Source organism: Macaca fascicularis, chromosome 3, assembly GCF_037993035.2.
Source record: "Macaca fascicularis isolate 582-1 chromosome 3, T2T-MFA8v1.1".
NCBI lineage: Eukaryota > Metazoa > Chordata > Mammalia > Primates > Cercopithecidae > Macaca > Macaca fascicularis.
The window spans coordinates 2,664,457-2,678,788 of record NC_088377.1 but is presented as its reverse complement, the minus strand read 5'-3'; the positions used below and the strand labels follow the sequence as shown (position 1 = coordinate 2,678,788).

Genomic DNA, 14,332 nt, shown 5'->3' with positions numbered 1-14,332 from the left:
TGTCTTCACTCTTGAGAAAGACATGGGTATGACTTGGTTTTTTTGTTTTTTGTTTTTGAGATGAAGTTTTGCTCTTATTGCCCAGGCTGGAGTGCAATGGCATAATCTCGGCTCACTGCAACCTCTGCCTCCTGGGTTCCATTGAGTCTGTTGCCTAAGCCTCCTGAGTAGCTGGGATCACAGGCTCCCACCACCATGCCCGGCTAATTTTTTGTATTTTTAGTAGAGATGGGGTTTCACCATGTTGGCCAGGCTGGTCTTGAACTCTTGGCCTTAGGATCCACCCATCTTGGCTTCCCAAAGTGCTGGGATTACAGGCGTGAGCTACTGCATCAGGCCGGGTATGGCTTGGTTTTATACATTAACAATCTGCGCTTCTTAAGTCCAGAGAGTTTATTTAGGACGCTCAGTTGGAATATGCTTAGGAAGGTCCAAAACAGAAGCTCAGGCTTATCCGTACCTGTGGTTCAGGAAGAAAAACACATTTCTTTATAATGAAAAACCTTCAGGAAATCTCTAGGATCCCTTGAGGTGTGTTTTTTACAGTATGTGATTTTGGAGATGTTTTCTCTACTTCTGGGAAGTATTTCCCAGCTACGTGAGGACGTGCTTCCTGGTCCGGGGAAAAGCCCAGCCGTGTAGGGGAGGTGGGTCTGGGCAAGGTGCCCCGTCCTTGCTCGTGTGTGAGCCTTGTCGCCCACCTGGCAGATCTTTCCTAGTGGTCGCTCTGCCAGAGACACTGAAGGAGATTCCCTCAGGGAGAAGACAGTCACTGACCTGTTAACACCCTCCACTGTGCTAGAAGTTTACTTCGTTGAAAGTGGCTTTGATGCCATCAGATAAGACTAGGGAACCTTGAAGTGCCTGGCATGAAACAAGAGTCTACAAACGTTGGTAAAGGAGTTAGATGGGTATTTCACTTTCTAGATGTTTCTAGATGTCTCTAGAACAGTGCTTTAAAAAACTTCAGTGTGCATAAGAATGATCTAGGCTGTTGCTGAAAATTCAGGCTGTAGTTCTCCAGGGACAGTGAGATCCTGAGAAGGTCAGGGCTGGGATTAGGGCTTTCACCTCTAACAGGTTCCTCCAGTGACTCTAAGCCAGTGGGGACCAGCTGGGGCTCTGACTGTCCACTGCTTACCAGGTGCAGGGAGTGAGCCTCCGGTCCCTCTACAAGCGTTCCTCAGGCCATGTGACCTTCACCATGGACCCTGTCCGTGACCTTCTCATTTGGGCCATCGTCCAGAACCGTCGGGAGCTGGCAGGAATCATCTGGGCTCAGGTAATAAGACCGGCTTCTGAGCAGACACAGCTATAGGCCAGTGGCCAACTGGGGAGCGTGGCTGGAGAGCTTGAGGCCAAGTGCCAGCGGGGCCTGTGGAGGGGTGTGGGCATCTCCAACGTCAGGAAGGACTTGGGGCACCCGGAGTTGGAGAACAAAGAACTTAGCTCTAGGCAGGAAAGGAATTTTTTTTTTTTTTTTTTTTTTTAAAGGCGGAGTCTCGCTCTGTCGCTCAGGATGGAGTGCAATGGCATGGCCTTGGCTCACTGCAACCTCCGCCTACTGGGTTCAAGCGATTTTCCTGCCTCAGCCTCCTGAGTAAATGGAACAACATGCATGTGCCACCACACCTAGCTAATTTTTTATGTTTTTAGTAGAGATGGGGTTTCACCATATTGGTCAGGCTGTCTCAAACTCCTGACTTCATGATCCACCTGCCTCGGCCTCCCAAGGTGCTGGGATTACAGGCATGAGCCACTGTGCCTGGCCTAGGAAAGGAATTTTTAAATTAAAAGTTCTGCTAAAAAAACTCATTCTGGGCCGGGCGCGGTGGCTCAAGCCTGTAATCCCAGCACTTTGGGAGGCCGAGATGGGCGGATCACGAGGTCAGGAGATCGAGACCATCCTGGCTATCACGGTGAAACCCCGTCTCTACTAAGAAATACAAAAAATAGCCGGGCAAGGTGGCAGCGCCTGTAGTCCCAGCTACTCGGGAGGCTGAGGCCGGAGAATGGCGTGAACCCGGGAGGCGGAGCTTGCAGTGAGCTGAGATCCGGCCACTGCACTCCAGCCTGGGCTACAGAGCGAGACTCCGTCTCAAAAAAAAAAAAAAACTCATTCTGTGGTTATGTCCAGGGCCGAGTCTTGCTGGACGGACACAGGCCGGGTGGTGCCACCCTCTGCAGCTCACACTGGTTCTGGTGGGGGCCGGTGCATGCGCTGGGCATGTGCTGTCCATTAGGCTTTGCAGGGCAAGCAGTCCCCTCCCACAGGCCACGCGGGAGCCTGGACCATCAGAGGTTGTGTACTGATTGGAGTGGGGCTTAAATTGTCTGTGTAGATGTGGTCACAGACAGTGATTGCCCAGCGGCCCGCACCGTCCCCAGGCCTTGTTTTCATCACCCAGGGCAGTGTGTTGGGTTCCCCAGGCTGGGTCGAGCCTGGCTAGGCCCTTTAGAGTCTCACGGTGGCTCCTCCGGTCCCCAGAGCCAGGACTGCATCGCAGCGGCCTTGGCCTGCAGCAAGATCCTGAAGGAACTGTCCAAGGAGGAGGAGGACACGGATAGCTCGGAGGAGATGCTGGCACTGGCAGAGGAGTGTGAGCACAGAGCCATTGGTGAGCTCTGCCAGGCACGGGCTGCAGGCCATGGCTCAGTCATGCATGCTTTCACTGGGGTCCCCATCCCTGGGTCTCAGCCATGCTCGCCCTCACGCTAGGGTCCTCGTCCCTGGGTCTCAGCCCCATGTGCTCTCACCCTGGGGTCCTCGTCCCTGGGTCTCAGCCCTACGTGCTCACCCTGGGGTCCTCCCTCATCCCTGAGTCTTGGCCCCATAACCACCCACTGGGTTTCTCTTGCCTGCTGCCCAGATAGAGCCCATTTGTTAAGACAGTGAGATTGCAATAGAGAAAGAGTTCAATTCCCACAGAGCCGGCTGAATGGGATGCTGGAGTTTCATCACCCAAATCAGTCTCCCTGAAAATTTGGAGACTTTTTTTTTTTTTTTTTTTTTTTTTTGAGACAGAGTCTGGCTCTGTTGCCCAGGCTGGAGTGCAATGGCACAGTCTCAGCTCACCACACCCTCTGCCTCCCGGGTTCAAGCAATTCTCCTGTCTCAGCCTCCTGAGTAGCTGGGATTACAGGCACATGCCACCACGCCTGGCTAATTTTGTCTTTTTAGTAGAGACGGGGTTTCATCATATTGGTCAGGCTGGTCTCGAACTCCTAACCTCAGGTGATCCACCCACCTCAGCCTCCCAAAGTGCTGGGACTACAGGCGTGAGCCACTGCACCTGGCGAGACTGGGGGTTTTTAAGGATAATTTGGTGGATAGGGGACCAGGCAGTGGGGAGCACTGATGGGTTGGGCCAGAGGTGAAATCACAGCGGATTCTTCTCGCTGTCTGCTGTTCCTGGATGTGGTCACAGAACTGGTTGGGCCAGATTTGCAGTCGGGGTGGCAACCGTGGTACATCAGAACGCAGGCTCTGAAAATATCCTGGGTTTTCCGACAGTGATGTTACTCCTAGGAAGAGTTGGTGCGGTTTGGAATCTTGTGGCCTCTGGCTGTATGACTCCTAAACTGTAATTTCTAATTTGTGGCTACTTTGTTAGTCTTACAAAGGCAGACTGGTCCCCGGCAAGAAGGGGGTTGGTTTTGGGAAAGGGTTACTATCATCTTTGTTTGGAAGTTAAACTATAAACGAAGTTCCTCTCAAAGTTAGTGTGGCCTGTGCCCAGGAATGGACCTTGGAGGTTAGAAGCAAGATGGAGTTGGTTAGGTCAGTTCTCTGTCCCCGTCATAATTTTCTCCTTGTTGTAATTTTTGTAGAGGTGGTTCCAGCCCTATGTGCCCTCTCCCTGGGGTCCTCTTCCCCGGGCCCGGGTGTTTTGAGACATCAGCCTCACATTTGCCCTGTACACTTCCCTGTTTCCTGGTGGTGCTTTCCAGAGTGGTTACCCTCTGACTCGTCCCCAGGGCTCAGTGATTGTGACCTGCTTCTCTGACGGGGTCTTATGTCTCCGCCCAGGGGTCTTCACTGAATGTTACCGGAAGGACGAAGAGAGAGCCCAGAAACTGCTCATCCGCGTGTCCGAGGCCTGGGGGAAGACTACCTGCCTGCAGCTTGCCCTGGAGGCCAAGGACATGAAGTTTGTGTCTCACGGAGGCATCCAGGTGACCTCCCAAGGGCGCCTTCCAGAAACAGATGCCTGTGGTGCCTTCAGGGCGGACACAGCCTCCTGTTCACGCAGTCGGCACGCACACTCACACGGGCTTCAGGGCCCTCAGAGGCTCGGGGACAGCGCCTGACCCCTTGGCCACCTGCTCCAGGCTCTGGCCTCCCATTTTGCAGACAGGGAAACTAACGTGAAGCAAAAGCAGGAGCTGGTGGCTGCGGAGGTCACAGTTCACCTCCCCACGGACATTCCTATCTGGGAGCGGCAGGCTTCTTTAGAAGCCCAGGTGGCTCTGGGAACAGTGTCTGCCCTCTCTTCCTGAAGGGATAAGTGGGACACGGCGTGTCCTCCCTGGAGACGCAGGGGCTCCCGGGCATGGCTGCCCTCAGCATCACCCTGGCACCCCTGGTGGGGCCTGGCCCACAGCAAGTGCCCCTTGCATGCTGGGCTTCCTTGGAGCTCCGAGCTATTGCCAAGTCCATGAGCTCCCATCGTGTCCTGGGCTGTGCCGGGCCTGCAGAGGGGTCCTGTCCCCCACTGCAGAGCTCAGAGGGGCCAGCGCTCGACAGCCTGCAACTGCGGGGCCTTAGAAGCCAGCAGAGATGGGGTCCCATAGCTCAAGGTCATGTGAAGGGTGGGATTGGGCACCCAAATGCCCCCGGGCAAGCTCTGTGTTTTCACCACTTTCTGCTGTGAGACTACAGGCAGCTCTGTCCACTAGGCACCCCGAGTCCTCAGCAGACAGCTGATGGGCACCATCTGGGGCACAGGGCTGGGCACCACCATCCTGAGACTGCCCCCATCCGCAGGCCTTCCTGACCAAGGTGTGGTGGGGCCAGCTCTGTGTGGACAATGGGCTGTGGCGTGTGACCCTGTGCATGCTGGCCTTCCCGCTGCTCCTCACCGGCCTCATCTCCTTCAGGTGCTGCAGGGCTGCGGGGCTGCGGGACTGCGGGGCTGTGGGAGGGGCTCCTGGGGGCTCAGGACCTTCCCCAGATCCCCTCGCTGGGAGCAAGTCATGTGTCCTCAGAATTGTGCCTGATCCTGGGGCCATAGAGATGGGGGTGGGAAGCAGAGCAGGGCCCCACGTGCTGGAAGCACCTGCCCTGCCCCAGCCCCAGCCCCAGCCCCAGCCCCAGCGCTGATCGCATGATGCTGGGGAGCCCATCCCTTGGCCACAGCAGCCTGGGGTCAGGGAGGCCAGGAAAGATGGTCTCCTGCTCCTGCCGGCACTGCAGACCTGAGCCAGTCTGGGGCTCAGGCAGTGAGTGCAGGTCTAGGGTAGGGGCAGTGAGCCGCGGCTGAGTGCCTCCCTGTCCTCCCAGCTGCAGAGCCTGTATTGATGTAATCGCTTTCCCTTCAGAAGGAGGAGGACATGGCTGGCCATGGTTGAAGACCTGGCCTGGCCTGGTGTCCCCACCTGCATCTCCTCAGAGGCTTGCTGGGACGTTGTGGGGTCTGCTGTGGTTTACTGAGGGCTGGATGGAGGCTCAGGGTCTCCTGGAAGTCAGGGCAGATTCAAGACTCCAGCGAGGTGGCTGAGCCCCTTCTGCAACTCACAGGCCATACTGCCCAACTCCTTCCCTTTCTCCTGATGGCCACGATGGGTACCTGAATGCTCAGGAATCCTGGTGGGAAACTGAGGCAGGGAGGAGCGGCTCAGGTGTCCTAAAGCAGTGCTGGCTTCTCCTATGCTGTCCTGAGGGTGGCAGAGCCGTTTCACTGATGGCTGCCTCTGCTCCCGTTCCAGCGGCCCCGGGATCAGGGTATGCCACAGGGGGAGTGTGGTCGGCCCTGCCCCCAGTGAGGATGGTGAGGAAAGCCTGTCCCCATTTACAGGAGGGTGACTAAGGCCTGAGCGTCCACTGAGCACCGGGAGCTCTGAAGCTGGGGTCCACCCAAGGCTGGGCTTGGGGCAGGCTGGGCTTCCCTGTTTGCAGCCATGAGAGTCATGGCCATGGGCAGGGTGTCAGCGGGCATCCCTGTGTCCTCACTTTGCTGGGCTGTGGGGTCCAGCCCCACTCTGGTGGCTGCGCTGTGCTGGCTCCGCCTGGAGCTGCTGTTCTGGCCCTGGATCCCTGAGTGCTTTTGCCCCTAAAAGCACATCTCTCTGAGGGGCACGGGGGATCATGGGGTGGCCAAAGCCTGTGGAGGTCAGGACCCTGGCCCTGGCGGTCACTGTCTCCTCTCCACTGCGACGGCCACAGAGAGAAGAGGCTGCAGGGGGTAAGCAGCCCCATGGCCCGCGCCCGCGCCTTCTTCACCGCGCCCGTGGTCGTCTTCCACCTGAACATCCTCTCCTACTTCGCCTTCCTCTGCCTGTTCGCCTATGTGCTCATGGTGGACTTCCAGCCCACGCCCTCCTGGTGCGAGTGTGCCATCTACCTCTGGCTGTTCTCCTTGGTGTGTGAGGAGACGCGGCAGGTACAGCCCCATCCACCTTTCCACGCCCCAGCCCGGGGCCGCCCACTTGGCTGCATTCTGGTAGGGGACCCAGGGCTTAGAGCCCACCCCACCTAGCCTGCCTAGCCCCTTGCGAGCTGGGCAGAGCCAGTGCTCCCTCCCCAAAATGGGTGGCTGGGGCCCCTCCCTCCTCGTGCCCACTGTGCCTGCTTCCCTGCTTTCCCTCAGCCCAGACATCCTCCCCTCCTGGAGACCAGTTGATCAGCTCCAGGTGGATGCCCTGACCTTGTGGGCTTTGAATGGGTGTGTCCCCTCCCCCAGGAAGAGCTATGCAAGGTGGGGGGTCCCTAAGACCCCCTCACATTCAGTAAGTAGCCAAAAGGACCCACAGACGCTGGGGAGTGGCAATGCTCACTTACGGTTTATTAAGCAAAAGTCTACAGACTAAAGCAGCCAGGGGGAGGGACACAGCTGCATCCAGGACAGCTCTGAGCCCAGGGCATCCTGGCAGCCCCTCCCTGTGGAGGGGTGGGTGGCACTCCATCCTCCCAGTGATGATGTGTGGCCTCAGGCATGGAGGCACGGTCCCCAGGGAAGCTCGCGGGCCTTGGTGTCTACTAGAGGTCAGTCACAGAGGTGCGGCTGACACCACATGATTGACCTCAGTCTCTAGCCCTCCAAAGGTCAAACTGAAAACTGCCCAGGACCCCACCCCAACCCAAATCACACTGTGGGACTACCTGGCGTGGCCCAGGCCCCAGGTAAACAAGGACAGCCTCATCATATGGACATTCCAAGGGCTCAGAGGCTACCTCCCTGGAGCTGGGCGAGGCCAAGCTGCCCTCCAGGTGGGGCGAATCCCTTACTGTGTGGGGTCTCCACTGTGTCCCTATGGTGCCTGCACCTGCTGGCAGCCGGTGAATGGGAACTAGGCCCATGGGACCCTCAGGGAAGTGGTAAGGGGGTGGGATTGGCCACAGGGCAGTGGTCCTGGCTTTGACTCATCTGTGCTCTCTGACCTTGGTGGAGCACCAGGCCCCCAGTTAGAAAGCGGTGTGCACTGTGTAAATACCACTGCCTACTGGGGCCCTCGGGGAGGCACTGGCACCCCCAGGAAGGAAGATCAGGGCCAGGACTGGGCGGGGCCTGGGAGTTGTGTTGTGGCCCTGGCTTTGCCGGGCTCTCCTTGGCCTTCCTCTTGCCACATGGCTTCTGCCACTAGACCCTCTCTACGAGGCCTCTCTGGAGGCCTCCATGCACCCCTAGCCCCAGCCCCATGCGCAGCAGCCTGAGAGCAGAGGGCACTTCCTACTCCCTGCGTCTGTCTGTGATCTGGGGAGGGCCCTGGTTGGTCCTGCTGGTCACCTGCCCCACCTGTCCAGCTGCTGGGTCCTGGGGCCTGTGGCTAGGAAGGGTGTGGGGACTCCTGCCAAGCAGACCAAATGGGGGTTCCCACAGCTCCTACCAGGGTCCTGCACTCTTGGCCTGCTGAAGAAGCGATGTGGCCCCCAACAGAACAAACATCCCTGTGGGAAGGCAGCTGGCGCCTGACAGTGAGGAGGGGGCTGCTGCAACACACACACACACATGCGCACACATATACAGATACATGCACACATGTACATGCACACAAATGCACACACACACATGCACACATATACATGCACACATATGCACACATTACACAGGCACACACATACATGCATATGCATACACACACATGCACACATAAACATGCATACACACGTGCACATGCACACACATGCATACACACATGCACACACACATGCATATACACATACACATGCATACACACATACAAATATACAGACATAAACACACATGCACATGCGCACACATATATGCATACACACATGCACACACATGCATACACACAAATATACACATAAACATGTACATACACACATACACATTACACACGTGCATACACATATACACATGTACACATGCACACACACAGCACACATGCATACACATACACGTACACAACACATACACATGCATGCATACATGCACACACATGCACATGCATACACATGCATACACACACAAATATACACATCTCCATATAAGCATACACATACACACATGTACATACCTACACATATACACACAAGCTCATACACATATACACATACACGTACACATACACATACGAACACACATACAGACACATACACATATATACACACATACACAAGAAAAATACACATATACATATACACACAGACACACATAGAAACACATGCAAACATGCGCACATACAATACATACACACATATACATGCACACATACAAATGTATGCACACAGTGCACACACACATATACATACATACACATACACAAATACCTGCACACACACATATACACACATATTCAGACATATACACACATACATGCAGAATATATGTACATACACATATACGCACATACAGGTGCTGAGTGAGCAGGGCGCCAGGGGAGCTGCTGCCAGCACTACTCCGCATTGTTCCTCCACGTCCTGTTCCCATCTCCCTCACTGACCCAGCTCTCTTCAGACCAGAACCAATGTTCGGATTTGCTGACCATGATGACAGCATCAGTGATAGTCATGATAGTGATAGTGCTAGTGACAGTGACAGTAATTGTGATGATAGAGATAGTGATGACAGTGGAGAGTGATGTGACAGTGACAGGATAGTGATGATAGTGACAGTTTTTGTGATGATAGTGGAGAGTGATGTGACAGTGACAGTGAGGATAGTGATGAACAGTGTCAGTGATAGTGATGATAGTGACTGTGGTGATGATAGTGGAGAGTGATGTCACAGTGACAGGACAGTGGTGGTAGTGACAGTGATAGTGGTGATAATGACAACAGTGACTGTGATGACAGTGATAGTGATGATAGAGGAGAGTGATGTGACAGTGACAGGATAGTGGTGATAGTGATAGTGACAGTGTGATAGTGACAGTGACAGTGAGGATAGTGGTGATAGTGATTATGATGATAGTGACAGTGACTGATGATGATAGTGGATAGTGATGGTGACAGTGAGGACAGTGGTGATAGTGATTATAGTGACAGTGACAGGATAGTGATGATAGTGACAGTGACTGTGATTGTGATGATAGTGATAGTGATGATAGTGGATAGTGATGTGACAGTGATGGTGATAGCGAGGACGGTGGTGATAGTGAGTGATAGTGGTGATAGTGACAACAGTGACTGTGATGATAGTGATAGTGACAGTGATTGTGATGATAGTGATGATAGTGGAGAGTGATGTGACAGTGACAGGATAGTGGTGATAGTGATAGTGATGATAGTGATGATAATGGATAGTGATGTGACAGTGATGGTGACAGTGAGGACAGTGGTGATAGTGACAGTGACAGTGGTGATAGTAACAACAGTGATTGTGATGATAGTGGAGAGTGATGTGACAGTGATGGTGACAGTGAGGACAGTGGTGATAGTGACAACAGTGACTGTGATGATAGTGACAGTGATTGTGATGATAGTGGATAGTGATGTGACAGTGATGGTGACAGGACAGTAGTGATAGTGACAGTGGTGATAGTGACAGTGATTGTGATGATGACAGTGGAGAGTGATGTGACAGTGATGGTGACAGGACAGTGGTGATAGTAACAGTGGTGATAGTAACAACAGTGATTGTGATGATAGTGGATAGTGATGTGACAGTGATGGTGACAGCGAGGACAGTGGTGATAGTGACAGTGGTGATAGTAACAACAGTGATTGTGATGATGATAGTGGATAGTGATGTGACAGTGACAGTGAGGATAGTAAGAGTGACAGTATGTCTGCCTCCCCACCGCCCCTCTTCCCAGTAGCTCTTCTATGACCCTGACGAGTGCGGGCTGATGAAGAAGGCAGCCTTGTACTTCAGTGACTTCTGGAATAAGCTGGACGTCGGTGCGATCTTGCTCTTTGTGGCAGGGCTGACCTGCAGGTGAGTGGCCTCACCCCGATGGTGGGCCCCTGTCTGAGGCAGCCAGCCCCGCAGGGGATGAGCACAGGCCGGGCCCGGAGCCAGCCGTACCAGACGAGGCTCAGCTCCTCTGTGAACCCTGGATTGTCATCTAACGGGTGTCCGGGTGACAGTGTCCCACCTACCCTTGGGATTGTCGAGGGAGCACAGAAGGGGCATGAGAGCTCCTGGCAGAGCTGAGATTGTCCATGTGCTAGGGGCCATGGATGGCAACCACTGGAATTGTCCCAGCTCCACGGACACGCAGCTGCCCCTTTCTCCCTCTACCTCCCTGCTGTGGGGTCACTGCACTGCCTGTGATGGTCTCGGGTCTCTGCAAGGCCACGGCCCCCTTTCTCTGAGGCAAGAGAGCCCTGGCTACCTGCTGGCTCCCTAGGGTGCCCCCATGCCAGACTGTCCTGTGGGGCTGGGCGTCCAGACCTTTCTGAAGAGAAGTGGGAGGCTCTGCTCCTCGATCTCATGCCGGCTTTGAACACCTGGGATGCAGGGCCCACCAGAGCCCTTTGCCTCCAGGGCCCACCTGGGCGGGGACAGCTGGAGGAGTGGCGGGGGACAGCTCCGAGGGCCACTGTGGCGGGTGGCTGAGGTGCGTGTGCTTCTGCCTGGCGGCCAGGCTCATCCCGGCGACGTTGTATCCCGGGCGCGTCATCCTCTCTCTGGACTTCATCCTGTTCTGTCTCCGGCTCATGCACATTTTTACCGTCAGTAAGACGCTGGGGCCCAAGATCATCATTGTGAAGCGGATGGTAAGGGGACGGGGGCACCAGCTCCATCGCGGCCTGCAGCCCAGGGTGGGCCTCGGGGAGGGCAGGCCCCTTGCCTGCGGCTCAGACCAGGGCTTAAGCACACCTGCCGGCCCCCTGTCCTGCTTTGCCCCTTGGGCTCCCAAGAATGCCCTTCTCGTATCTTTGCGTGTGTGTCGCCTCTTCCAGGAAACCTTCCCTCATTCTCCTTTCTGATCCCCGCTCATTCCTGACCTCTGATTCAGCTCTAGGAGCTTTCCTCCTGGGGTCACGGTTATGTCTGACCCCTCTTCGTCATGTCTCTGTGGTGCCAGCACAAAGATGTCGGCCGTCCGCGAGAGTGCGGAGGCAGCCCCAGGGCTGCTCCTGGGAGTCTCCCGCATGCTGCGTCTGTGCTGTGAGTGGCAGTGCCATCTCCACCGCTGCTGGGCCTGCCTCTGGGCCCAGTGAGCGTCGGGGGCGGGAGGGTGTAGCCCACACGCCTCTCTGTCTTGCAGATGAAGGATGTCTTCTTCTTCCTCTTCCTGCTGGCCGTGTGGGTGGTGTCCTTTGGGGTGGCCAAGCAGGCCATCCTCATCCACAACGAGCGCCGGGTGGACTGGCTGTTCCGAGGGGCCGTCTACCACTCCTACCTCACCATCTTCGGGCAGATCCCGGGCTACATCGACGGTAGGAGCCGGGCGCCATGGGAGCTTGGGTGGAGGAAGCAGGACAGAGGCTGGAAAGGGGCCGCAGCCTGAGTGGGAGTGAGGCCGGCTCTGTCAGGGGGTCCTGCAGTTCCCACCTGGCCGGCGTCCTCCTTGGGGACATTCACTCCCCAGCTCCCGTGGCAGGAAGTAGAAGGGGCTCCCACTGCCCAGGGGAGGGAGGAGGGGGGGCCTGGTGGGGATGGGGGTGGGTGGTGCCACGCAGAGGTCAGAGTGGGCTGAGGGCACCTGGGGCATCAGCTGACAGCCCCCCAAAATGGAATGTCACCCTGTTTCCCCTTTCCCTCTCACCTCAATCAGAAATAACTTCCTTCTCTTGATGGAGAGAATTCATTCCTCCCTCCCTTCCTCCTTCCCTCCCTCCTTCCTTTTCCTTCCCTCCCTCCTTCCTTTTCCTTCCCTCCCCCCTTCCCTCCCCCTCTCCCTTCCCCTTCCCTCCCCCCTTCCCCCCCTTTCTCCCTTCCGTTTCTTTGACAGGGTCTTGCTCTGTCACCCAGGCTGGAGTGCAGTGGCACATCTACCTCCTGGGCTCAAGTCATCCTCCCACCCGCCTCCCGCGTGGCTGGGACTACATGTGCACGCCAACACACCTGGCTAATTTTTGTATGTTTTGTAGAGACAGAGGTTTCGCCATGTAGCCCAGGCCGGTCTTGAACTCTTGAGCTCAAGTGATCCGCCCCTTGGCTTCCCAAAGTGCTGAGATTACAGGCATGAGCCACCGTGCCTGCCAGATAGAACACTTTCCATATAGAAGGTTTTTTTCTTTCAACAGCTTCACTGAGAGAACGTTCACCTGGATAAAGTGTACCTGTCAGTGGTTTACAGTATCTTTACAGAATCTAATTTTATGACATTGGCATCACCCTGAGAAGACCCTGCATCTCACAGCCACTCCCGTTCCCTCCCCTCAGCCACAGCCACCCACGAAGCTACTTGCAAGTTGCCTTTTCTGGGCATTTCATAGAAACTGGATGATGTAATAGGCAGTCTCTGGTGTCTGACTTCTTTCACTAGACATCATGTTTTCAAGGTTCATCATCGTGTATCAGTATTTACTTCCTGTTTATGGCTGAATAGGACCCTGCTGTATGGACACACCACATTTTATTCATCCATTCATCAGCTGGTGGACATATGAGTTGTTTCCACTTTTCATTCATTCATTCATTCATTCATTCATTCATTCATTCATTCATTTTTCCCGAGAGGGAGTCTCACTCTGTTTGTTGCTCAGGCTGGAGTGCAACGGCACAGTCTCGGCTCACTGCAACTTCTGCCTCCTGGGTTCAAGCGATTCTTCTGCCTCAGCCTCCTGAGTAGCTGGGATTACAGGTGCCCGCCACCACGCCTGGCTAATTTTTGTATTTTTAGTAGAGATGGGGTTTCACCGTGTTGGCCAGGCTGGTCTTGAGCTCCTGACTTCAGATGATCCACCCGCCTCGGCCTCCCAAAGTGCTGGGATTACAGGCGTGAGCCACCACACTGGGCCGTTTCCACTTTTCAAATGCTGTGAATAACGTAGCATGAACTGTTATAGGGTTTTGTGCGGGTATGTTTTTACTTCTCTTAGACACCTGGGAATGCGTGGCTGGCTCATGAGAACTCCATGTTTAAGTTTTTGAGGACCTGCCGGGCTGTTTTCCAGACAGCCTGTCGCATTCCACATTCCTGCCTGCCCAGTCCCAGGATTCCAGTTTCTCTACCTTCTTGCCAACATTTGTTATTGTCCATTAAAAAAAAAAAAGCTCACATCCCAGTGGGTGGGAAGTGGCTCTCCTTGTTGCTTTGACTGGCATTTCTCTAAGGACCTGCCATGTCAAGCGTCTCCTCTGGTGCTAATTGGGCCATCTGTACGTCGTCTTTGAAGAAATGTTTCTTCCTGCCCTTTGCCCATTTTTCTTTTTCTTTTTTCTTTTCTTTTTTTTTTGAGACGAGATCTCACTCTGTCGCCCAGGCTGGAGTGCAGTGGTGTGATCTCAGCTCACTGCAACCTCTGCCCCGCTAGTTCAAGCAATTCTCCTGCCTCAGCCTCCCGAGTAGCTGGGATTACAGGCACATGCCATCAACCTCCTGAGTAGCTGGAATTACAGGCACCTGCCATCATGCCTGGCTAATTTTTGTATTTTTAGTAGAGACAGGGTTTCACCATGTTGGCCAGGATGGCCTCGATCTCCTGACCTCGTGATCCGCCCACCTTGGCCTCCCAAACTGCTGGGATTACAGGTGTGAGCCACTGCGCCTGGCCGTCTTTGCCCATTTTTCAGTTGGGTTATTTGTCTTT

The 14,332-nt window shown here is 54.9% G+C and overlaps 1 protein-coding gene across 8 annotated transcripts in view; it reads left to right on the top strand.

Annotated features, from left to right (window-relative positions):
• Window positions 1–14,332, top strand: part of TRPM2 (transient receptor potential cation channel subfamily M member 2) — an 87,227-nt gene that overhangs the window by 40,235 nt on the left and 32,660 nt on the right. For 4 of the 8 annotated variants that reach the window (XR_012431918.1, XR_012431917.1, XM_045389386.2 and 1 more), the window contains exons 13-20: window positions 1,145–1,282; window positions 2,489–2,618; window positions 4,031–4,176; window positions 4,988–5,100; window positions 6,386–6,602; window positions 10,444–10,562; window positions 11,215–11,347; window positions 11,842–12,013. Coding sequence is in view for 3 of the 8 variants with exons in the window: in XM_045389386.2 (XP_045245321.2) it covers window positions 1,145–1,282; window positions 2,489–2,618; window positions 4,031–4,176; window positions 4,988–5,100; window positions 6,386–6,602; window positions 10,444–10,562; window positions 11,215–11,347; window positions 11,842–12,013 (1,168 nt within the window). In the remaining 5 variants the exon portion in view is untranslated. Of the gene's footprint in view, window positions 1–1,144; window positions 1,283–2,488; window positions 2,619–4,030; window positions 4,177–4,987; window positions 5,101–6,385; window positions 6,603–10,440; window positions 10,563–11,114; window positions 11,348–11,841; window positions 12,014–14,332 lie in introns of those variants that run through there. The other 4 variants (XR_012431919.1, XR_012431920.1, XR_012431921.1 and 1 more) reach the window with 4 other exon arrangements.